The sequence below is a fragment of the Emydura macquarii genome, unplaced genomic scaffold, assembly GCF_026122565.2.
Source record: "Emydura macquarii macquarii isolate MOO-44397 ecotype Brisbane River unplaced genomic scaffold, CSIRO-AGI_Emac_v2 contig_561, whole genome shotgun sequence".
Lineage (NCBI taxonomy): Eukaryota > Metazoa > Chordata > Testudines > Chelidae > Emydura > Emydura macquarii.
The window spans coordinates 2,977,248-3,001,234 of NW_027130698.1; the positions used below are offsets into that span (position 1 = coordinate 2,977,248).

Below are 23,987 nucleotides of genomic sequence, written 5' to 3' on the forward strand. Positions count from 1 at the left end.
AAGCTAAATCGCATAAGCAAGTTGGTGTAGTTGCCAGAGGGATATGTGATGTTGAGTGGGAGGAAAGGTGATGACCACTTCTAGAAATTGGAGGGGAAGTGGTCCAAATGATGGGGGAAAAAAACAACCTTGCTTTCTATGCAGAAATGTATAGTTCAGATGAAGGAAAGCACTTGTTTGTCTAGTTCTTGCTGTTTTTACTGAAGAACCAAAAGAGTAATCTGATCTACATGAAATTCTGCATGCATGTAGATCTTGATATGAAGTAGGAAATGAATTTTTTTTGCTCTCTATAGCCAATAGTACTCAGTGTGATTCTATTACATGTGGGAACCAATTGTGGAGACCTTCTGTAGCTCCAACCATGAGAAATTATAGGGGTTAACAAAAACTGAGTAGTTGCCCTAAATAATGATTGCTCCTTCTGCTTGTGCCTTTTTAGCAGATATGTTGGTGGAAGCCATTTGAAAATTTGGCCTGAAGAGTGAAATTTGCTTGGGAGTTAAGAGCTATTGATTTTTTTAGTTTTGTAGGATAGTTTTTTATTTTGTTTGCATTAGCTACTATAGGTTGACTCTCACATTTGGCATTGTTTTTATTGTGGATGGACTTGGGGGGGGGGGGGTTAACGAAGCACATTTAGTAAGAGGGATTTACTCTTTTGAAAGTGTTTTGCAAGCCTCTTTTTGGTCTGTGTAAGGACTCTGGGGGAGCTAGGTTGCAGGCAGAGTGACAGTCTTTGTAATCCCTAAGTAGTGTACAGTAGTCTCTGTACTGTCTCTAGATTCTAGAACAAGTTGGTGCACTGGGGACAGAGACAACTCAGGGTGAGCAAAGGGAAACATGGGATTTGTGCTTAAAAGGATGTACGTCTTATAGCTCATAAACAGGGGGCACAAGGATAGTAAGTATTGTGCACAAGGGGGCACAAGGATAGTCTGTGATTGGCTGTAGAGGACTGTGATGCCTTCCACTACACCCATTGATTTCCCTGGACAAAGTCCACTTTTCTTTCCTTGTACAGGGATAGATGTATATTATTCTGAGGAAGATGATAGATTTGTTTATGGTGAACTTAAGCTAAAGAAAAAGCTGTCTATTGACTTAAAACCAAAAAGTGTTAGTATTTTATATTCTTTCAAGAGAGCTGTTGTGAACTGCATGAAAAAACGCAGGTTGCCGTGTTCTTTACTGGAAAGTGACTTGCAGTATCTGAGCTCTACTACTGTGTGTCAACAGTTGTCAAATTTATAGACTCCAGAGTTACTGTGAAATTTGTTAGTTTTAAAATCCTCAATGAAAATACCATCAGAAGTGTTGAAATATTTTGTTTAACTTAATGGAGAGACACTTTTTTCCTCTGTCAGTGTTTAAATCTTTTTCCTTTTGGGCACTGTTATGCAGGCAGTTAATGAAAGCACAGATCAGGGAGAAGAAGAAGAAAGCAGACCATCTATGGACTTATTTAAAGCCATCTTTGCCAGTTCCTCAGATGAAAAATCATCCTCATCTGAGGAAGATAGTGATGAAGAGGTGCATCAGCCAACCTCTGCCGTGCCAAACCCAGAAAGTACAGAGCATGCTAATCCAACAGATACCTCCTCGTGTGATATACAAGGTAATAGTTGATTGATCAGTTTCATGAAATTCTAGGAGTTTTATAAGAAATTAAAACATTGTGGGCCTGGTGGAATAGAGCTTTACTCCATTCTCACACTGGTGTAACTCCATTGTCTCAGTGGAGTAACACCTGTGTAAAACTGGAATAATGGAATGCTGAATCAAGCTCTCTCTATTTAAATATTATCTGCATAGCCATATGCCAAGGATAGTTTTCACAGATACACTGTCAAAGGCATTTGTTTACTAAACAGAGTGAGGGATAAGGACAAATCCCATATTTCTCTGTAAAGAAAGTCCCAAAGTTGGTGACTTCATACACCTTATTACATGTGTATGATATATAATAATGTATACCTATTTAATGATGAAATTTTGATAAGATTGGAAATAAGAATTTGCATTTTTTTAAATAGGAATTCCTTTTTGATATTTTGAAATTCTCACTTAATATAATATTGAAATAGATTTTTAAATAGTACAGTTGAATCTCAACAGTTTTCACTACTGGTCTACAGAGCAAATTAACTGGAGTGGGGGGGGGAAAGTAGTCTTATTCTATTATAGCAAGGTTTAATAGCAGAGTGTTATAGAAAGTTCTCATACTAAAACTGAAATTTACATACATAATAAAGTAACAATGTAACTGAGTAATGTAATAGTTTACTAGGAAATATAAAGATAACACTGTGTTTGTGTATTTTGACATTTTGGGATGTTGTATTTTTAATGTTGTAATTGGCATTTGTTTGCTTATTTGCCAACCAAAAAAAAAAGGCAATGTGCAGTGGATCTCCCAGTAATTAGTGCCAATTAGTCTAATTAGTGCAAATGGCACGTGGAGTAATAAGTTACTAAATAAAAACAAGCTAATGCCCCCATCCAAATGTAAAGTAGCCTTAATTTCATATAAAAGACCAATTTATACTTTTTTTTTTTAAATGTGGAAATGTTCCGAACTGCTAGGTCTAAAATCACCTTTTAAAATATTACCGTATCTTTGACAATGGAATTTTGCCTAATTCTTAAAAAGTTTGCAGGAGTAAGTGTGTTTTTTTGCCCTTAAATTATAGATTTTGTTAATATTTATGCTTGTGTTGCCTGCAATTTTTATTTTTAATTTTGATTTAAAAATCAATAGCACTGTGATTAAAATATATGGTGATCCCAGACAATACAACCAATCCTTGAAATGCACAGGAAGGTGCAAAAGGAAAAGGTGATCAACTTCTCTTTCTTGATAAAGATTTTTAAGAAGTTAAGAAGCTTTGTACAAAAAAAGCTTAAGAAATTACATATGTAATAAACTGAAGTCTTTTAAAAAGAATTTGTGTAAATATTGGAGGCTTCTGAGATCCCTTTAATAAGAAAAATGGGTTAGAATCACCTTCTTTGAAAAACTATGAAGTGCAAAACCTAAACAAGTGTGCAAAATTCATTAACTTGTCTTTATTTGATATTTTATTTTTAATGAAATATTTTCTCAGCTCTCTTGGGTATGGGAAGTACTTTTTCCTTTTAAGTTAAAACCGATGTTATTTTTCTAGAAAGTATGGCTGTTACAAATGAGCCTGACCTTTTGCCACCTCTTTTGGAGGAGTTGGATAAGGGAGAAGAATTTGGACCGAGGTTGCCTCCAGTTTTCTCTTCTAGTAAGTACTGAAGACTTTAAATTTAATACACTGAAAATGTATATAAGATGCAATTGGTTATGGGGAGCGTAAACAAAATATCTTCAGTTAGCTCATTTTCCACCTTCAAATCCCCTTCTCAAAACTCTCCTTTGTTGTGATTCCTACACAAATATGGTGTGCTGAGTCCACTGTCTATCATGCTGACCAATATTGTCTCATTTTTTCCTCGTAGTTCTGTGTCTCTGCCTTCATCTGTTGTCTCTTGTCTTATAATTAGATTGTAAGCACCTCAGGGCAGGGATCTTTTTGTTCTGTGTTTATACAGTGCTTAGCACAATGAGGTCCTGGCCTGTGAATAGGGTCCCTAGGTGCTACAGTAATGTAGATTATGATAATTTCATTTTTTAAAACTTTGTATTTCAGAGGGCAATTTATTGACTGGGATTTGATCTGCAATTAGGTAATATACAGAGATAGATATTCAAGTGAATATTACACTGGCTTAAAGCCTATAGTTGTTAAGCAACTGTCCCCATGCAAGTAGAAGGTATATCTGGTACAGAGAAATTATGGGTCAATAAGTATACATATCTATTAGAATGTATACATCCATATATTTAATCTGGGCTATGAATCACTAAAATTCAGAACTAGTGTGTAGTTATCTTTTCTCTACCCAGAATCAGACCTTATAGATCTTTGAGTAGGAGAATGTATGCAGTTGCTATGACCTATTAAATATTGAATAGATGGGTTTTTTGGTTTTTTTTAATCCTGTTTAATTAACCATGTTCAACAGATTTAGAGTTAATATCATGTCATTGTTACTTCATTTGTGGAAACTTTACACACAGGTTGAAGCTATTCTAAGTATTTTAATGGCAAATAATTTCAATTCACATCCAGGGTCCTTTCTTGGAAAGAAACTATGAGAGCACTGGGGTCCTTCATTTTTCCTTCCAGCTCCATATGTATATGTTAGTGACATTGTCAAATGTTTTGATCCTCTGTGTCTGTGCAGATACCCACTGATTTAATTGGGGCACTGCACAAACTCAAGAGTCAATGCTAGCAGATCCTGATGGAAAATTGGGGCCAAAAACTGGCATGTTTTGGGGTTTGGTTTTTTTTTATATCTGATTGCAAAAATATGTCTAAGGACTAGAGAAGTTAAAATTAATTCATCGAATTGAGTGTCCCAAATTGGTTATGCAGCTGTGGAAATCTCAGCCCAGTATTAGGGAATTTAAATTTTTGTGTAGTTTAGTATTGTGTTTTGCCTTTTATTTGGTAATGTTTATTTATCTATATTTGATTTGTGCTTTAGATACTACTCAGAAGCATGAGCCAGTACCACTAGCAAGTTCTCTTGAAGTCAATCAGAAAGAGAAACATAAAAAGAACAAAGAAAAACACAAGACTAAGAGAGAGCACAAACACAAAAAGGAAAAGGTGATCAACTTAGAATCAATTTATTCTTTCTTTGGACTGATTTCCTCAGTCAAGTGAAAACTGCCATGATATATACTGGATTATGCTGGATATATGCTGGAAAACAAATAGAATTGAGCTGCTTGGACATCTTCCCTTAGACTCCCTTAACACTTCTAGCTTAGAACAGAAGATACATTGGCTGAAGAGGATGATGCTTAAGGGACCAGAAGCATAGTGTGCTTAGAAACTGCATAATGCTGTAGAAAACCTTGATGCATTATAATTAAGTTTCTAAGGGTATGTTTATACTGACGGTGGCAAAGTCGCCACCACCAGATTGATCTTTCTGGATTGATTGAGTGGTCAGTGTAGACCCGCTCAATCGATCAGGAAGTTGACTGAGTAAATCACTGCGCAGTGCAGTGAAGATAGCGCGCAGAAGGGAAACACAGCTGTCGACAGGAGTTACGCAAGCTACTCTGCGTAGTTTGCATAACTCCCGTCAACTGCCACTGAATCCCCAGGTAAGTGTAGACCAGGGCTAAATATATGTTAATTTAATTTATTTGTTACTGGCCTCCCAGAGACCTTGTCTTGTATTACTTAAAGTTCACACAACTGAAAATGTGCAAGAACCGTTGTTACGGCTCTGCTCCAGTTAAATTTGGAATTTATACTGAAATATGTTTCCTGCTCTTTTTTTGGTGACCTTCTGTTGAAATTTGACCAACTCTCTTTGTAAAAATTAAGAAATACATGAATAGCAGACTCAGCTATTTCTTTTTTTAGCAGAAAAAGAAGCATAAGAAGCACAGGCACAAAGGCAAACACAAGAATAAAAAATCAGAGAAAAACAGTAGCTCAGACACTACTGATAGCAGTGACAGCCTTAGTGACATAGAGGAGATCACAGATTTATCACCCCAGGAACTTCTAAGAAGGTAAATACATAATTTACTGAAATCTTTGTAAATCTGGCAGCAATAATGGGTTTGATCCTCAGCTAGTGTAAGTTGCTGTAGTTCTCTGAAGTTAGTGGAACTGCACCAATTTAAAGCAGCTGTGGATCTGGTACAATAGCTCATTTTAGCTAATCAGGTCAGAAAAGATAATTTATCTGAGGCTTTTGGATCTAGATGTGCCAGATAAGAGCCAATTTTAAGATAAAGTGCTCCAGGGAAAAGAGCACTGAGCAGATAACTCTGCAAGCACTAGATAATGACAGTTAATTTGGACAAAACCTTGTCATTGTAAATTACTATAAATGGGAATAAATATTGAAAAGGTAAGAGGAACGCAAATGATGAGAAGTGTTGCTACTACATTTTTTCAGAGAACATAGTCAAGGTTAACAGTCTCAACATTTACCCATCCCCTGGTAACTGGAATATTTCATGATATGATTTTTAGTATCCAAAATAAATGCTTGTAAATCATTCACAACTGAATGACCCAGCTACAACAGACCCAGGGTGTTGGTTTTATTTTGGATCAGAGTCAGGGGTTGTCAATATCACACCCGTCTTTGCTTGCTGGTTCTGTTCTTGTGAGCTGGCAAGTTACTGAAGCTTAAGAGAATTCTCTGCTTGAATACAAGATTCCTGTGTAAGTCAATACCTCGCTGTCTCACAAATATGGAGCAGGCAGGCAGAACAGAGTAGACAATGAGAAACTGCTTCAATCAAGTGCGTGTTTGTTCAGCAAGCCAAAGTGAAGTTGGTAGGTCTAATTTTAGACTCTGTGCTCTTACATGTTTTATAAACCATAGACTTGAACAAACCAGTACTAATTCTATGGACAGTAGAAGTGGACACTGTGACTTCATTCTGCTTACAGAGTATGTTCCATACACATCTAAAAAACCACCAAATTAAACATAAGTAACTTCAGCTCCAAGCATACTCTGGGTTGAGGGATCGCTGCATCACATTCCAGTGAATCCCTCTGGCTGATTGAAGGAATGGCCTCGACATGCTCTGCAGAGTAACCATTTTCAGTCTTCCTTGGTGTAGGAAATTCATTAAGGCCCTACTTAACTTGAGATATTGCGGAAATTGCAGATTCCACAATATTAGGCTTCCACCACAGTTTTGACAGTTGGAGCCCAACCGTGCGTGGGACTGACGGTGGGAACCCTGGCCGCCTCAGGGCTGAGCGCAGGAGCTCCTGCTCTGAGCCCCCTGTTCCCACTCTCAGCCCCGGGCTCCTGTCCTCAGTCCCAGCTGGCTGACAGCGAGAACCCCCGTTCTCAGCCCCAGGTGGCTGACCGTGGAAAATCGTGGAAAGGTAGTAATGGACTGTATTCTTTGCAGTAATAAATAATGGACTTTACTGCAAATAATAAGGTCCATTATTACTTTTCTACAATTTTCCATGGCTTGTCTGCAGCTCAGCTTCAATTTTTTGACAGTTATCCCACAATTTCAAGGTCCTCATTATAGGACCTTAGTGGGACAAGGGAATACAAATAGGAGAACTTGGCATTCCAAATGACTCCTCTCATCCCTCCTTTGTTCATTTTAAAAAAAAAAAAAAGCAAACAAAAACATGAGCAATTTAAAAATTATTTCTAAAAATTATACTTTGTTTCTGTATAATATTTTCTCTTTCTTAAAAAAAAGTACTTTTTAAAGGGCTTCCAAACAAGTAGTTCAAAATTCAAAATTGGTTTTGCACACACAAACCAGTTTTTTTTGTGCAAACTGACATATTGGAGGCATTTAGAAGATTTATCCATCTTGCTTTATTAAAAGGGCAAAAACACATTATGGTTTAAATCAGATTGAAGTTTGAGAAACCTTTTAATTCTTGTTCAAGTGATTAAATGTTCCTGGTGTTGTGTATAACTATTCAATATGGCCTTTTTCCCCCCCCCAGGCTGAAACATCTTCCTGCAATTTGAAGCAGTAACTTGTTTTCTTCAATACTATATGACTTTTGGTCTGTAACTTTGATCTCCTCCATGATGGTAGATCAGTAGTGTATAGTTTAATGCACTGTAAATATTGTATTTATGTTAAATACATATATATAAATTTATTATTTCAAATGTTTGTTTTGTGATATTTTACTATTTTAAACCGTATGAAATGTGGAATGTTGGAAAGATCCTTACATTTTTTTTCAACTGCTGGCATGCATTATCAAAAGTAATAATTCAGACTCTACATTTAATTAATGTGAGAGCTATAGGCAGCAAGTGCACGTGTGTATGAGAGTAGGACTTCTCCCTCCCACCCTAATGTTTAACTTAAAAGCTAGATTTGAAATGGTGAGTTCTTGACTGTTTTGAGGAACCCATTGTAGTTTGGTTTGGGCTATATTTAATTAAAATCGGACTGTAGATATTTTAATAAATTGTATATTACAAATGGTATTTCTGGTGTGTTAAATCATTGTGTGAATGTTCTTTCTAATATTATAAACAAGAATGTAGATCAATTCTGAAAGCAATGAAGCCAGGAAGTTAAAAAGGCATAATTAGTATGAAAACGAGTCTCTCTCTCTCTCTCTCTCTCTCTCTCTCTCTCATATATATATATATATATAGATAGATAGATAGATAGATAGATATTCAGAACACAGAATTTTCCTGTATTTCTAAATGTGTTAATCTCCTTTCTGTCTTAAAATTGTATATTACCCTCACCATAGTATGGCTTCTTCAATAAATTAACTGTATGATGCACATTAAAAATAGCTTTAAAATACAGAATTATCTTGAACACTACCTAAAACATTTCATCCTCAGTACTGGCATTATTCTACATTCATGTTTATGTTTAACACAAACATTATGTTGATTGTGCTTGCTGGTTCAAAATGTTCTTGCTTGCTCTGAGACAGACCTATTCTGTATAGTACACTTAAAAGGAGGTTCAACTTTCATTAAAAAGGTGCAAAAATAAGTCTGTAAAATTGTATTTATGATGTGAACTATGAAATAATACTGAACTACATGACTGTCTGAACACCTTGAATGGAACAAGTTGTTAAAACAGATCACAAAAAGCTCACATTCCTTCATGGTTTATTATGAGATTAAAAGAATGTTCTTCATTTGCAATTGCTAACAAAAAAAACTAACAAAACCAAAATTGTAGGTGATAGCTTTTTATTGGGCTAGTTAAAAATAAAGTGAATTTTCAGCATTCATAGTCTCTTTAATAGGCCTTGGTATTTAGAGCAAGGTGGTATAGTGGTCTGGTGTTGATTTAGGTTTTGTAATTTAAATTTAGTGATTAAAAGGTAACTTTATAGAAACGAGGGAAAGTTAGTAACAAACATGGATTTGGAATTCTGTCAGGATTACAAGAACGAGAAAATGAAGCAGCAGAATAAAAAAAACCAACACTATAATGCAACAGGAAACTCTTAATTATAGTAAACAGATATTTTTGGTAAATTACTAGTTCAATAGTGTTATAAAAAATCAGTGCCTCAAGAACTGCATCTTTCAGAGGGGGAAAATGGTTCCTATAAAATCAGACACCAATTCTCAATTCTTTCCATTTAAAACAAAGATTTTACCTCACTGATTATTTAAAAAAATTAAAAATGCCATCAAGATAGTTGTTGCTTCTGTCTCTTTTGATTGACTAGTGTGACACACAACTGCTTGGATTAGTGTAATTTAACAGGATTAGATAAATATATATTTTTTTGCGGTTTCTTTACCTGTGCATTTGATAGTACTTCATATAGTCATTTTCTCTGAATAGTCTATTCCCCCCTTTATTCATGGGAGTCCCTTCATAGAGCAATAGAGAAGAAAAATATTTGTTAGGAAAATCTGATTGCCGTACTACAAAATTGGTAGGAAGATTTAGAAGCAAGTGTGGTATTTGAAACTTTTTAATGTCTTTAAATTTAACAAGATTTCAAATTAACAGTACCCCTTTAATTTACAAACATGTACTTCTAAAACAATTAGAAGAGTTGGGTATATAATGATTAAAGAAATTAAACAAGTTATTTTCACCACTGCAGTGGAGGTAGGGCAGAACACTAGTAAGAATGGAGTGACTTTTATCTAGAGCTAGAGGTTGCATTGAGGGTGTGACCCTGCTATTGAGAAATGAGACCAGGTGATGGTGTGATAAAAGGACATTGGCCTGAGTTTGGGATGTTATATGGCCTGTCTGAGGGGTGAAGCCTACTGAATTATACAGCTGTCCTAAGGGTATCCCACCAAAGCCTTTAGGAACCACACTCCATGTACATCAGCTATTGTGTCCATCTTCATCTAAAAATTCCCCACTTCCCATATTTATTTAGAAGTTATGTACAAGGATAGCACTTGTTAGCGCTTGCAGCTGTGAAGCCAGGGCCTGTAGTTACCAAGTGTCTTAAAGGTATGCAGCTAGCAAGCCCCCAGCTGTTTACGTGGGAGCCCTTCCCCCTGTAAGGTTTGACTTAAAAGCGAGACGCGAGGAGGGGGCTCCTGGCCGCTGTGGGGGTCCTTTTAGGGTTTGGTTTGGGTCTCTCCCCCCCCCACACACACAAAATGAGTTCTTGTGGCAGCAGCCTCCGGAGGCCGCGAGCCGGGGCAGATCCTGGCTGCACAGCGCTGCTTGCAGCGGGCGGTCGGGCAGCCTGCGACGCTGCTCTGCGGCCCGGGCTCTGGGCCCGCAGCCGCTGCTTGGGTTGGGATTCGGCATCTTGGGTAGGGACGCGGCCCGTGGTGTCCGGACGGCGGGTTGATTGCGTGGAGGGGAGGGCGCTGCGGTACCCGCTGCCGGCTTTGGCAGGGGCAGCGCGACCGTTAGGGGCTCCCGTGAGCGGCGGTTACCGGTTACCCTGGCAGGGAGATGGCCGGGGCCAGCGGCCGAGGGGACCCGCTCACCTTGGAGGAGCCTCCGCAGCCCAGGCCCTCCCAGCTGGAGAGCCGTTTGGGCGACCAGGACAGGCTAGCGCAGGTGGGGGCGGGGCTTACTGCCCGGGGGAAACGCGCTGCCCAGGCTGAGGGACGGGGGCCCGCCGCCCGGGGGTCTCAGTGGCCGGGAGGGTGTGAAGAGGTGGGAGCTGAAGGGGGCTCAGGGCCCAGGCTGGGGGCGAGTGAGGGTGAGAGCCAGGGGTGTCACAGCCTCAGTGCCTAGGGTGGGGTTGGTGAGAGCCGGGGGAGGCGGCTCTCAGTGTGTGGGAGTGAGAGCATCAGTGCCTGGGGCATTGTGGAGGGGGGTGAAATTTGGGGGGAGTCAATAGGAACACTCACTGGGATGAGCTGCAGGCTCTGGTTCCTATGAGCCAGTTGCCAGAGGCCACTAGTTATGGACAGCTGGGACTAGATGTTTTTTTCTTCCATTGCCTTCCCCTTCCCCTTCCCTCATGGAAAGTATTGCCATGCCAACCTAACCCCTCTTTGCTACTACCAGGCTGGCCTCTTCCCAGTGCCCATGTGCTCCTTTAATTCCCCTGAGCCACAGTGATGTATTTTTTATATTGCAAAACTTTGTTCATCCTCCTACCCAAAACACTAGATTGTGGTAATAGTTTTACTGCATATTTCATGATCGTTTCATTATAATTAATCTTATGTGTTGAGTGTTGTTAGTAACATACATATGCCATCTGTGAAGACTGGAGGGGAACATGTATCAATCTATACAGGAAAAGAAAGTAAAGCAGGAACAAGGAAGATGCAATGGACTAAAGCTTTTTAAAACACACAATTTATATATTTTTAATGGTTTAATGTATTCATTGCTCCTGAAAGCAGAGGACTGGAAGCTTCCACTGAGTTACTTTACATATATAATGAACCACAAATGTAATATTCATGACAAATCAAACAAACTCATTTAACCTTTTTGATTGTCAGTTCTGAAGAACAGATACTGAACAGTAATCAATACATTACCATATGTCTATGATAAAGCCACACAAAAATAAACACCTGTTCAATGAGGTTTGCAGTGACTCTGGATGAAAGGCATAGTCTAGGTCCTTAAAGTGGCTTTCTATAATAAGCTAAGGAGTAAACAGATACAATGGAGTCTTTCAAGCAACATAATGAAGAATCAAAGTAGATTTTTTGAAATTTAAAGATATAAATTTTGATTTGGATGAGAAGAGCATGGACAAACAGGAGGTGCTTTAAAATAAAAAAAGCCATGCTGTGATCTGCCAAATCAACTGCAATCTAATAACAGAGAAAGATGAGTTTGATTGCTCTCAAACAAATAGCAGGAACTAAAAATTCTAATCAGGTTATTACTTTCGTGCTCCCTCTTAAGGACTAACTTGTCAACAAGAAGGATTTATTATACAAGATAAAATGTATTTAATCTTTGTTCTGTTCATTTACAGATCCACTTTAAAATTTTGAGAGGACACTGTGATACTGTGAGCGCCTGTTGTTTCTGCTTTGAAGATACAAAAATTCTTTCATGCTCTTATGATAGAACAATGAAGCTCTGGGTATGTCATGAATCTAAAACAATGAATCCAACAACCACACCATAATAATGTCTAAACCAAGCAAGCAATGTCAAATAAGCATGAAGGTTGAGTGAGTCATCAATTGGCTGCCTAAACAGCTTTTTATTCAGTTTGTAAAATAAGGCACAGTTAAAATGGTATTGCTCCTATTCAGTACTTTTAACATATTCTTTGACATTCAGCAGCATGCCATGTGAATGTTCTTACACACTAGTGAGAGAGCTCTATTAAAATATTATATAAAATGTCAACTCTTTCTGGAAAAAAAAATTAATTTTGACTTTTTTCAATGGGCATGTCATCTTGTTCAGCTTTTATAGTGTTAATGAGATTATTTTTTTTCTAACTTTCATGTTTTTACCCATTACTTGAGTGAGTCTAGTCTCTGATTCAGTAAAGCACTTAAGTATATATGTAGATCCTATTTACTTAAATAGGACTTATATATGTATTTAAAATGCTTTGCTGAATAGCTGTGGACTTAAGCACATGCTTAAGAGTTTTGCTGGATCAGTGCCCTAGTTCTTTGAATAAAGTAATTCACAGCAATGGCTTGGTACACAATTATCAGTTTCTTTCGATCTGGAGGTCCATTTTGCTTACCATCACATTGCTTAATGTATATAGTCTTAGAGAGTAGTGGAAATCAAAGGTTGTGCACTGTAGGCAATAAATTTAATTATTAGCAAGGCCATAATGTTTTTTACACTTTTCATATGCTGCCTTTTGTTTGCAATAAAATTAAAAGCTGTCCTTTACTTTCTTTCTGCTCTGATGCGCTTGTCAAGTTTTATGAAGTTACCTAGAGTTTCCACAAAATTCCAATCATGTTGGTTACCGCAATGATGTGATGTGAAGCTTTTTAAATTCAGTCAGTGCTAAAAGATGCCCCAGATCCTTATTCTTATCCTATGTTCACATGGACATCCATCCAGCCAACCGCAAGTTTCTCTGCTTCAAAATAGGACACTCCCATTATCAGTTCCACGTCCTCCCCTTTAGGAAAGCTACTGCACCATGGGTATTCAAGAAAGTCTTTACAGTTGTGGCAGTGCACGTGCAATGCCTGGGTCACTCCCTGATCCCTTACCTAGATGACTGGCTATTGATGGCATCGTTGCATGAATGCCTGCTTGTGACTATCCAGACTTTACAAGACCTTTTTTCTGACTTTGGCATATGCATCAACAAAGACAAATCCCACCAAAAAGCTCACGTTTATTGGAGCCATGCTGGACTCTCGAGTGGCACAAGTGTTTCTCCCAGAGACCGTTATACTGCCACATAACCATCATTACATGGTTGCAACACCATCCATGCACACACATCCATCTGTGTCTCCCACTCCTTGGACACATGGCTGCTTCCACATTGGTCACCCCATATGCCCAACTCCATATGTGTTGCCTGCAACATTGGCTATGGACAGTGCACAACCTGCAGTAGGACCACCTGAACAAACAGGTTTCCCGCCCTCCATGAGTGCTATCCTCCCTGGCATGGTGTCATGACCCATCCAAAGTTCTGGTGGACATACTGTTCCACCAACCCAAATCAGACACGATCCTAGTAATGGACACGTCACTGGTGGGCTGGGACTCCCATGTACAGGGCCACACAGCACAAAGGCTGTGGTCCCCCAGAAAGGCGTAGATGCATATCAATATCCTAGAATTGAGAGTGGTCCTACGCGCCTGCCACGACCTTCTCTCTCTAATCCAGGGTAAGCATGTTCAACTCCTTACGGACAACATGTCAACAGTATTCTATGTGAACAAACAAATGTCTGCACAGTAGTAACATGGACCTCCATACATACATTCACAGCTCATTACGCTCTGGCTAACACTGCCTCCATCAATGCACCAGTAGGCAACACAGTCCTACAAATTTTGGCATCCACGGAGCCCTAGCCTCACCTCCATACTGATTACTGCTCTCTACACTTCCCATGATGGAATCCACATAAGAACCATCTCTCTCGAAAAAGGGGAGGTTACTTAATATAACTGATTGTTCTTCAAGATGTGTGGTCCTTATCTGGATTTCCAATCCTGCCCACCCATCCCCTCTGCTTAGGGCTTGATTCCTGTTAGTAAGAGGAAACTGAGGGGGCATTGACCTGTGATGTACCATGTGAACAACACGAGGCATGCATGTGGGTTGATGGACACTGCTTTCAACAGTTCTGGCGCATGGCGCGCACGCGCATCCACGATGGAATTCAGATAGGGACCCCACATCTCAAAGAACCATCAGGTACAGTAAGTAACCTCCCCTTCCTTATTTACTTTCTCCACACTGGTCATGATTTTATAGATCTTTATCATATCTCTCCTTAGTAGTCTATTTTCCAATGTGGAAAGTCCCAGTCTTTTCAATCTCTCCTCATATAGAAGCTGTTCCATACGCCTAATTATTTTTGTTGCCTTTTTCTGTACCAATTCCAATATATCTTTTTTGAGATGGGGTGACCAGATCTGTACGCAGTATTCAAAATGTGGGCATACCATGGATTTATAAAGAGGCTTTATGAAATTTTTTGTGTTATTATCTATCCCTTACCTAATGATTCCCAACATTCTGTTAGCTTTTTTGACTGCCACTGCACATTGAGTGGATGTTTTCTAAGAACTATCCACACTGACTCCATGATCTCTTTCTTGAGTGGTAATGGCTAATTTAGACCCCATCATTTTATATGTATAGTTGGGATTATGTTTTCCATTGTGCATTACTTTGCATTTATCAACATTGAATTTCATTTGCTATTTTGTTGTCCAATCACCCAGTTTTGTGAGATCCCTTTGTAACTCTTCACAGTCTGCTTTGGACTTAACTATCTTGAGTAATTTTATATCATCTGCAAATTTTGCCACCTTACTGTTTACCCCTTTTTCCAGATCATTTATGAATATGTTGAACCCCAGTTACATACCCCTGAGGGACACCACTATTTACTTCTCCATTCTGAAAATTGACCATTTATTCCTACCATTTGTTTCTTATCTTTTAACCAGTTACTGATTCAGGAGAGGACCTTCTAAATTATCCCATGACAGCTTACTTTGCTTAAGAGCCTTTGGTGAGGGATCTTGTCAAAGATTTTCTGAGAAATTTTCTAGTGAAAGATTGAGAATAGATGAAGAACAAAGCTTTGCTTGGGGTCAGCTCAAGCATCGCCATTGTTCAACATCTCCAGGGTATCCAAGAGACAGGGTTCATTCCTCTCATGAAACAACTGAAGAGCCCCTCCCTATTTTAAATTTTCAAGGCAGATAATAATGGACATGTTTAAGGAAATATTTGTCGGAGGCAAGACAGTAAATAAATATATACAGTCAAATATTCACAATTCAGTGTTGATAATGCCATCAAATTGTCAAAACCACATTATCACTCCTCATCCCATCACAGAACTGGAATTTGTAAAGTATACTTTTTTCTTTTTTAGTGAAAACTTATGGTATCAAACTTGCATGTCAAGAGATTTAAATCCAAACAGGAAAATAATACAGTAATTGTGGAATCTTTCTTAAGTAAACTAGATAGAGGGTGATACATGAACCTCTTCATTAAAAAGAGAATATAGCGTATTGATTATTTTTTTCCTGAGGTGTGGAATTAGTACTGTCTGATGTGATTTGCTTATCTGGGGCATATTTGTGTAAGAACTTTTTTATCCAGCACTTCCTGAGAGATTCTTTTTTGTCAGGAGCTATCTAAGAGAATCTGCCTGAATTTTGAGGGCTTCCTAATAGGCAACACATAGGAGAGACAATGGTTCATTTATCCGGATAACTTCCACTTTGTCAGGACAAATAACAGGATAACTTCTACTTTGTCCTGACAAATCTGATTCTCTCTTCTGTAGGAGTAGCTGGGTCAGTTAGGATTCATAAAAGACCATGTTTGGTCACAAAGAGCTACAGAAACTCAATTCTGCTTTGGAGTCTCTTTGTTTCTTTTGAAAGAGTAGGTATCAAATGTGTATCTGAGAAAGTGTTTGAAATTCTTTTTGTGAATGGAAAGTATCTCACTGGCAATGCACACATCTTTTGGAAAAAGACAAATTAATAAGGCACACAGTACAATTGGTATAGATAAGACTAGAAGGACAGTTTTGACTGCAAGGCTTTTCTTGATTCATAGAAAAACAGAACAAGATTGTAAGTTTAGATTTTTTGTTTGTTTGTTTGGTGAGCCTTAGAAAAAGACCTGATGGCTCTAATGTCTGCTATCGGAGCACTGAAAAATAAGAGAAAGAAAAAAATCAGAGTAAAATAAATTTACTTTCATTCAAATTCTGTGTATCATTCACAGCTGTTAATTTAGCAGAATAACTTCCAGCTGAACAACCCTGACAGGCAGCTGCTGCAGAGCCCCAGACTGTCCAGTGCACGTTGCAAAAGGAGTGAGTGATAGGGGGTTCACATGTAGCAAAGCTTCACTAAACAGCGCAGTAGCCTTTAAAGTGGCACATGTGCAAGTAAGGCAACTTACAGTGCCACACGCATGGCCTGATCCTAAAAACTCTTATTCAGGTACAATTATCCCATTGAAATGAGTGGAACTACTTATATAAAATAAAAGTTTACTCACATGAGTAAAAGAATGAAAATAAGTTGAGCTAGAGTTATCACTGCATTTCAGACTTTCTTTATTGTATTTGAAATGTGTTCAGATAGCATTGACTAAAACTCAATTACTATTATTCATATTACCCTATTGCCTAGGAGTGCTAGTCATGGACCAGGACCATTATGCTGGCTGAACCAAAGACAATCCCTGCCCCCAATGAGCTTATATCTAAATATAAGACAAGACACAACAGTGGTACAGGAGGGAAGTAAAAGGAAACATGAAGACCATTTTGGTCAGCATGATAGGTAGTGGTCTCAGCACACTAGTGGCCTAACTCTTGTTACGTTGAAGGGTTTTGACAGAGGATAATGAGATAAGCTTTACAGATGTTTATAGGGAACGCCTTCAAGCATGAAGGGCAGAATGGGAGAAATAACAAAGGTATTTATCTGAAAATATATCCAATGGGCAATGGAGGCTGATGTCATGGAGGGACTCAAGGCAGGTGTTGACATCTTGCTTGTGAGTAAGAGATGGTATGTAGGTTGGGGATAGGACATGAAGGACATTGAAAGTAGCTATATTTGATGCAATAAAGATATGGTTAAAGCAACAGGCTAAGAAAATGATCTTTGCAGCAGAATTCTGAATGGGTATGAGCAGGGCCAGACTGCATTTTTCAAGGACAGAGGGAAAAAAATGTTGCAGTAAGACAAATGCAAGAGGGTGAGAGCCTGAATAAATGTGTTAGCTGTTTGGATGAATAAGAAAGGCCATATCTTAAAGAAATTATGCAGAAAGAATCTGTATAGCTGGGATATGAGAACCTGATGAAATTGGAGGAGAAGAGCTCCAGACAGTGACTGTAACAGTGTGTTCAGTGAGTTTAGAGATGAAATGGAGATGGATGGCAGTTGGAGAGGCACGTGGGATCAAGGATGGGGTTTTTTTTCAGATAGAAGAGGCTAAAACATGGTTGCATTGTAAGGGGAAAGAGGCAGAGGGAAAGGGAGAGGTTAGGAGAAGAGAAGGCAGGGGATGGGAGTGTGTGTGCCCATGGAAGAGCCGGGGATGGGATGGCCTCACAAGAGGGATTAGAGGAGGAGAGCGATGAAAAACTTCTTTCTGTGACAGAGGCTATGTCTAGACTGATGATGGCAAATTTACCACCATCAGATCGATTTATCCGGATCAATTGAGTGGAAGTGTAGATCCGCTCCATCGACTCAGAAATTGACGCTATTGATCCACCTCCACCAGGTGGAGTAACACTGCGTTGACAGGAGGGCATTTTCCATTGGCGCAGTGAACTGAAGACACTGCGGTAAGTAGAAGTTAGGAAGTCATACATAGAGTAGCTTGTGTATCTCCCGTAGACTGCCACTGAATTTGACAGCAACTGTAGACATAGTCAGAGAGAAGGAGGAGAAAATTGCAGAAGGGGAAGAGAAAGTGAGCCAAGCAGAGGGGGGAAGTCAAGTTGTGTTTTGTCAATTTCCTCTGTGAAAAAAATTGTGAGTCACGGCTCCCATTGTGTTAGGCCCTGTACAAAAAGGCCCTGTTCTCTGCCTCAAAAAGCTTACATTCGAAATATAAGACAAAAGACAATAAGTGGATACAAACAGACAGTTGAGTAAAAGGACATAATGAGACAATATTGGTCAGCATAATAGGCGGCGGTCTCAGCACACCAGTATTGATGATTGATTTGTGGAACAGATGAAAGAGCTGTTTTTTTCAGGGATAAGGGTAGTAATCATTCTAATTCTCAGATCAGATGTTACAACTGAAACCAAGTTCACTGGTTTCACATCTTTTATATATTTCATTTTATCTTTTCAAAATCTTAGCAAACCACTTATTAATGAAGGTCCTTTGGATTTATTTAAGGATGTTGAAAAATGTGTTCCTATTCAAGTCTTTGAAGAAGAACATTCGGCTCCCATTTCTGAGTGCAGCTTGACTCCTGATAACAAAAGGTGATCTTTCATTTGTAGTTTATATATCAGTATAAATAGAGAGGAGAAAGTGGTATTGTTTAACTTCTGGTGTTATTTTTTTACAGCAAATGAAAAAACCCAGAACAAAACTCAGAACAAATAAACTGAATATTGTTCTGATTCTTCCATATAGATAGATTTGTTAGAGAGGAAATTAAATTAATTTTTTCTAAAGACTCCAAGATAGGTATGTTGAAGGTGATTTAACAAGCACAGATAAAAAAAATTGTTATGCTAATTAACTTATCTTTGACCATTTAATATTACTTTTATAATGCAGTAAAATGGATGATTGTTTTGGTGTAAACAGATGTGTTTTAAATTAGACTGAATTCTTGGAACATTATATTTAGTTCAGTAACATTTATAGAAATGACTATGATCATTACACTACATAGTTAAAGTTGCAATCCATTTATTTTAAGCTCGTAATAGGTCTCCTTTCTAAAACCCACAAAAAAGGCATCACCTCAAAACTGGTAGGTTAGATCTCGGAACAAGGTAGAATTTTTCTTCCAAATCTGCAGTGAATTGGACAAAAGGCTCCTAAATTATGAGAAGTAAAGATACAGACATTTACCAGAGGCCAAAAAGTCTTCTAATTGTTTTTGCCACATTGCAGCAAATTCCCCTGACAGAATGAAGGAGAGAAACTTAGGTATTTTCACTTAAGCGCTACAGTGGTGCAGCTGTATCTGTGCAGCTGTGCTGATGCAGCGTTTTAAGTGTAGACCTGCCCATAGTTTAGTTTACTGGTCTGACTAACACCTCGTGCCAGATTACTAGTTCCAGAATGATTTCAAAAGTTGTTAACTTGACTATGAACGTTGCTAGAGATCATTGGCTCTGGCATCTTACTGTAGCATGGCAGATAACTGCTAGAGACCTACTCTTTCATTTAAAAAAAAAGTTTCTCTTTCTTGCAGACACAGCCTCATAGTGTAATTTCTTTGTTAATATATAAATGTGGTTTTACACACATTATCTTCAACAGTATTTACCATTAGATTTTTTATTGGGGGACATCCCCCATGCTCTTTACTTTCCCAAAATAAGAATCCTGAGATGATATCTTCAGAGAATGGAACAGTACTTACTTTGTGATTCTGCTTCTCTGAAGAAGGAGTCTGTTTTATCTCTCAGGAGTTGACTTCACCCATACACACAGAGGCAGGGGAGGTTATTGTATTACTATGTAGTGTGAGATTTTATGGATCTCTTGCTTCCCGCTCTTGAAAGCCAACTGTCTGGAATGTTCTGGGGCCTATGAAATGGGAGCAAGCTCAATATGGGGGAAACCTAGAGCCAGCCTACAATCATAAATGTTAAGACCATGGAGAATTTCCTGAATGACTTCTGCTGGTGACACAAGGCCCAAGAGTGAGGACCCTGCAAGGTGTTATCTTCAGAGAAGCAGAATCATAAAGCAAATTTTCATTTGCAGTAATATTAACAAAGTGCAGCTTTCCTCACTATTCCCACTGCTAAACCCTTTCTCCATGTCTTGTCTCAATTGCCTTAAACTTCTCTTCTCAGGATTTTTTTGCTTTGCCCTATTCCAGTCTACATAAAGTGGATGAACACTCATTTTGCTTTCCTACTGTTTCAGTTATCTTCTACTCTTGAGTCCTTTCATTGACTTCCTGTCTTTTACTATAGTGAATTCAAGCATCTTTTCCTTACTTTAAAGATCCAACATAAACTCGCCCCTGCTGTCATGTCTTCTCTTTCCGCCTTGTTCTCTACGTTTTTTATCCTCTGCATTTCTTCCTTTTCCTCCCTCTTCTTTGCACCTTCATTCATGCTACCCCTACATTTGGAATAGTCTCATGTCTGCAAAGCTCCTGAAAATATAGATGCCTCCTTAAAACTCACTTGTTCCAGGAATTCTTCTGAACTTATTCTCACCAGCAACTTGTCCAGATGCACCTTGACACTTTCTATTTTAGGGCCCAATGCAATACACATTTAAGGAATGGGAATGGGAATCTTTCAGCTCTTCTTATTGACTCCTTAGGACACAGAACTTGTCTTGCTTAAATTGTAAGCTCTAGGTACTTGAAGAGACATGTAAATATATACTGCTCTATAAATTAATAATAATTTGTGAACTAGCCTAGGCTCATGGGTTTATTCTGACATTGGAATTTATATCTTCATAAAAGTACTCTCTTGTCTGTGTTGTTTATCACCATTCTATATCTTTGCAGTCAAACTGTTGTCCTTTTGTCTGGAGTTGCATCTTATCTAAAGTCCTTCCATGGACATTAATCACCACTGCAATTGTGGCATACACAAACATTGAATGTGTAGGTCAAGTAATGCTTCTAAGGGTACGATTCCTGGCATTGCTATCAGTCAAGCATAGTCTAGATAAATTCCAATCAAATTGGAAGTTTGACCAAAAAACTTTAAATAGTGAAAAAACTTTGGTCACCATACTTTAGATATGCTAAAGTGCCTTTTCCTGTTGTCTGAGTTGTTGAAGATTGCTTAACAAACAAGTAGAGTTTCATAGTAGAGTTTTCATAGAGTTTCTTAATGTAGAGAATCAATTTTCATGTTGAACTTGTATAAAATGATATTCAGTGACATTGCAATAAATTGGTCAAAAACTGAACAAATAGAAAGCCTTATGGTAGTAAAGAATAATTATCATGTTCTTTAACATTCAAAATAAATATATTTCAAATACGTGGGAATGTTTTAAGAGAAGTGTAGGAGAAAAAAATAATGTGAGCTCCCATTTAACAGAAACCTGCCATTTTCTAGTAAACTTTATTAACTTTATTATTGGCTTTGTTGTGTAATGTGGTTTTGTGTTTGTGCATAGTGGGGTCAATGGTGTTACACAGCAACATCAATTGGTGAAAATGTAAAAAACTGGCAAGTAGAACATTTCACATTCATAACAGCAAATGCACCATAATTGCTTTAAATCTATTCTAAAGTGATAATTAAATAACTTGTAATAGGATGAAATAAAAATGAGTAGGCTGTCTGCATTCCAAATTATATATAAAGCATTTTTACTGTTAATTTCTAGTAAGAAAAATTCCACCTTCTGTTTAAAATTTAACTAACTCATTTTTTGGCAATAGTTTTTGCAAAATTAGAAAAACAAAATCTATTTGTCTTAAATTATTAGGAATTTGGGAGAACAAATAATTTAAAAGAAAACTAAAGGTGTTGTTTGGGTTTTTCCCACAAAGACAACTTTTTATTGTTTCTACACTGAAAGCATTTTAAATCTGAGTTCTTTTTAATGGAAGTTTTGATTGTTGTTTTTGTTAATATGCTTTGTTTTTAGAGTGATAACATCATCATATGATAAAACTGTAAAGGCTTGGGATATGGAAACAGGAAAAATGCTTGTATGTATTGATTTTTAATGTGTTTAGCAGAAATTGATAATATTATCAAATTTTTAAAGATTTGAAGTAGTAGGTACAGTAAAAGTGGAATCCTCACATTAGGCAGCAATGTGGTCTAGTTGGAGTTGGTAGACTTGATTTCTAGGCCCAGCCTAGAAATGATTAACTGTGTGACCTAGGGAAGTCACTGTGTTGATGTATCTCAGTTGCCTCAGCTGTAAAATAGTATAAGAATGATTACCTACCTCTGAGGGCTATCTTGAGGTTTAATTCATTTCATATTTGTGGCCAATTTTAGGATCTCAGCTGGGAAGTACTATCTAATTTTAAATTTCCTGCTATGCAAAAATTTATGTGAATTTTTTAAAAATTGAAATACTGTAAACAGAGATCTATCAAACTTCATTAAAATACCAAAGAATGGCAAAAACTATTTCTCCTGAGCCTATTTACTGATTGTAGAAAAACTGAAAAGATAAAATCTCATACTATTCCCAAAGCATGACTTTTAAAACCATTTATTTTCTTCTTCAGTGGACTGTAGATCAAGAAGGCCTTGTAACTTCATGTAATATTTCTTGTGATGGTAAATACGTGGTATCTGGCCTGGACATGGAAAATGCTATATGTGTTACTGATGCAGTAAATGCCACAACGGTGGCATATGTCCAAAGTAAGACTTACAAACTTTACATTGTTTTGTTCAGTTCTTGAGTGTTACATCTGATGAGATAATTTTTGTATTACTTAAAGTCATACAAACCAAATTAATATTAAACTCAAGATCAGTTGGATTCAAATAATCTTTTGTGAGGTTGGGAAACAAACCAAGGTGTAAGGAAAGGGAAGCAGAATTTAAGACGACATATCACAAACATGCCCTCCACATGGCAGTAAAAATGGAACATCAGGATTCTTTTTCTTTTTATCCAATTACACTTTCTACAGCTTTGTCAATATGGATTCAAATTATTGTGTGCAAGAATCTTAACCATATGTGTTGGTTAGCATTCTGTCACTGATTCACTCTTCTTTTTCTCCTGTCTCTTTCCTTTCCTTCCCAAGTGTTTGTTTTCTGTAATAGACTCCTCAGTGGATTTTTAATTCTAGATTTTTCAGGATTAGTAGATTGGTGTTTGGTGTGAGTGCTGCATTTGAGATGCACTGATGATGGAATTTATCCCAGTTCAGTAGATCTGGTTAGGACTTTCTTCATTAATTAAGGCCCATGTATTCCCATGGGTCTGCACAAGCCCTATGCATTCTTTAAGTGGTGTAGAAGGGTTTGGATGGGCTCTGTACACTCTGAGTAAGTTGCATCCCAGTCTGGTGACATGAGTTAATATTTTCTTCCATTTTCTTCCCAAAACATCTATCATAATAGCAACAGGAACTGGAGGAAAATGGGATAAGAGGTAGATCAATGATAACATGGTGCATGAGTTCACTTGCGGACTCATGGATAAACATGTAAGACTGCAAAGCAATCATTGGAATTCAGTAACCAAGAAGTCTCATATGTTTTCTCTCCATATGTACATAAGCATTGTCTTTTCAAGTTAAATTAACTCCAATTGTTTGTTACAAATATCACCTTAGATTGTTAGTTTTTAACAATCTAATTTACTTTTCACAATTTATTCAGTTTTTCTTTTCAAAAATTTTTCTCTTTGGTCTGTAAAAAAATTGACTATTTAATTTCACTCTGGTTTATAGTCAGCTTCTGGTTTTCATCCATTGGCACAATAACGAATGTTTGGGTTGTGAATACTGTTAGGGCACGTTTATATGATTTAAAAGACTTTCAATGACTTTGTTTTTGTTTTAAAAGTCCATGGAAAAACTTCTATTTGTTTTAGACATTGTAAGAACTTTTTATAAAAATTATGTTGTGGACCAAA

General features: G+C 37.7%; 2 protein-coding genes across 5 annotated transcripts in view; both read left to right on the plus strand.

Annotated features, from left to right (window-relative positions):
* The window catches only part of GPATCH1 (G-patch domain containing 1), a 29,045-nt gene extending 20,981 nt beyond the window's left edge, over positions 1 to 8,064 (plus strand). For 2 of the 4 annotated variants that reach the window (XM_067540043.1, XM_067540046.1), the window contains 5 exons: positions 1,405 to 1,618; positions 3,168 to 3,272; positions 4,582 to 4,706; positions 5,478 to 5,629; positions 7,566 to 8,064. In XM_067540043.1, the coding sequence (XP_067396144.1) occupies positions 1,405 to 1,618; positions 3,168 to 3,272; positions 4,582 to 4,706; positions 5,478 to 5,629; positions 7,566 to 7,590 (621 nt within the window). In that variant the 3' untranslated portion in view covers positions 7,591 to 8,064. Of the gene's footprint in view, positions 1 to 1,404; positions 1,619 to 3,167; positions 3,273 to 4,581; positions 4,707 to 5,477; positions 5,634 to 7,565 lie in introns of those variants that run through there. The other 2 variants (XM_067540044.1, XM_067540045.1) reach the window with 2 other exon arrangements.
* Positions 8,065 to 10,186: 2,122 nt separating this feature from the next.
* WDR88 (WD repeat domain 88) overlaps positions 10,187 to 23,987 on the plus strand; it is a 32,314-nt gene continuing 18,513 nt past the window's right edge. Inside the window, exons 1-5 of the mRNA XM_067540047.1 lie at positions 10,187 to 10,606; positions 11,997 to 12,107; positions 18,603 to 18,691; positions 22,023 to 22,086; positions 22,621 to 22,759. Of these exons, the coding sequence (XP_067396148.1) occupies positions 10,499 to 10,606; positions 11,997 to 12,107; positions 18,603 to 18,691; positions 22,023 to 22,086; positions 22,621 to 22,759 (511 nt within the window). The 5' untranslated portion in view covers positions 10,187 to 10,498. The remainder of the gene's footprint in view (positions 10,607 to 11,996; positions 12,108 to 18,602; positions 18,692 to 22,022; positions 22,087 to 22,620; positions 22,760 to 23,987) is intronic.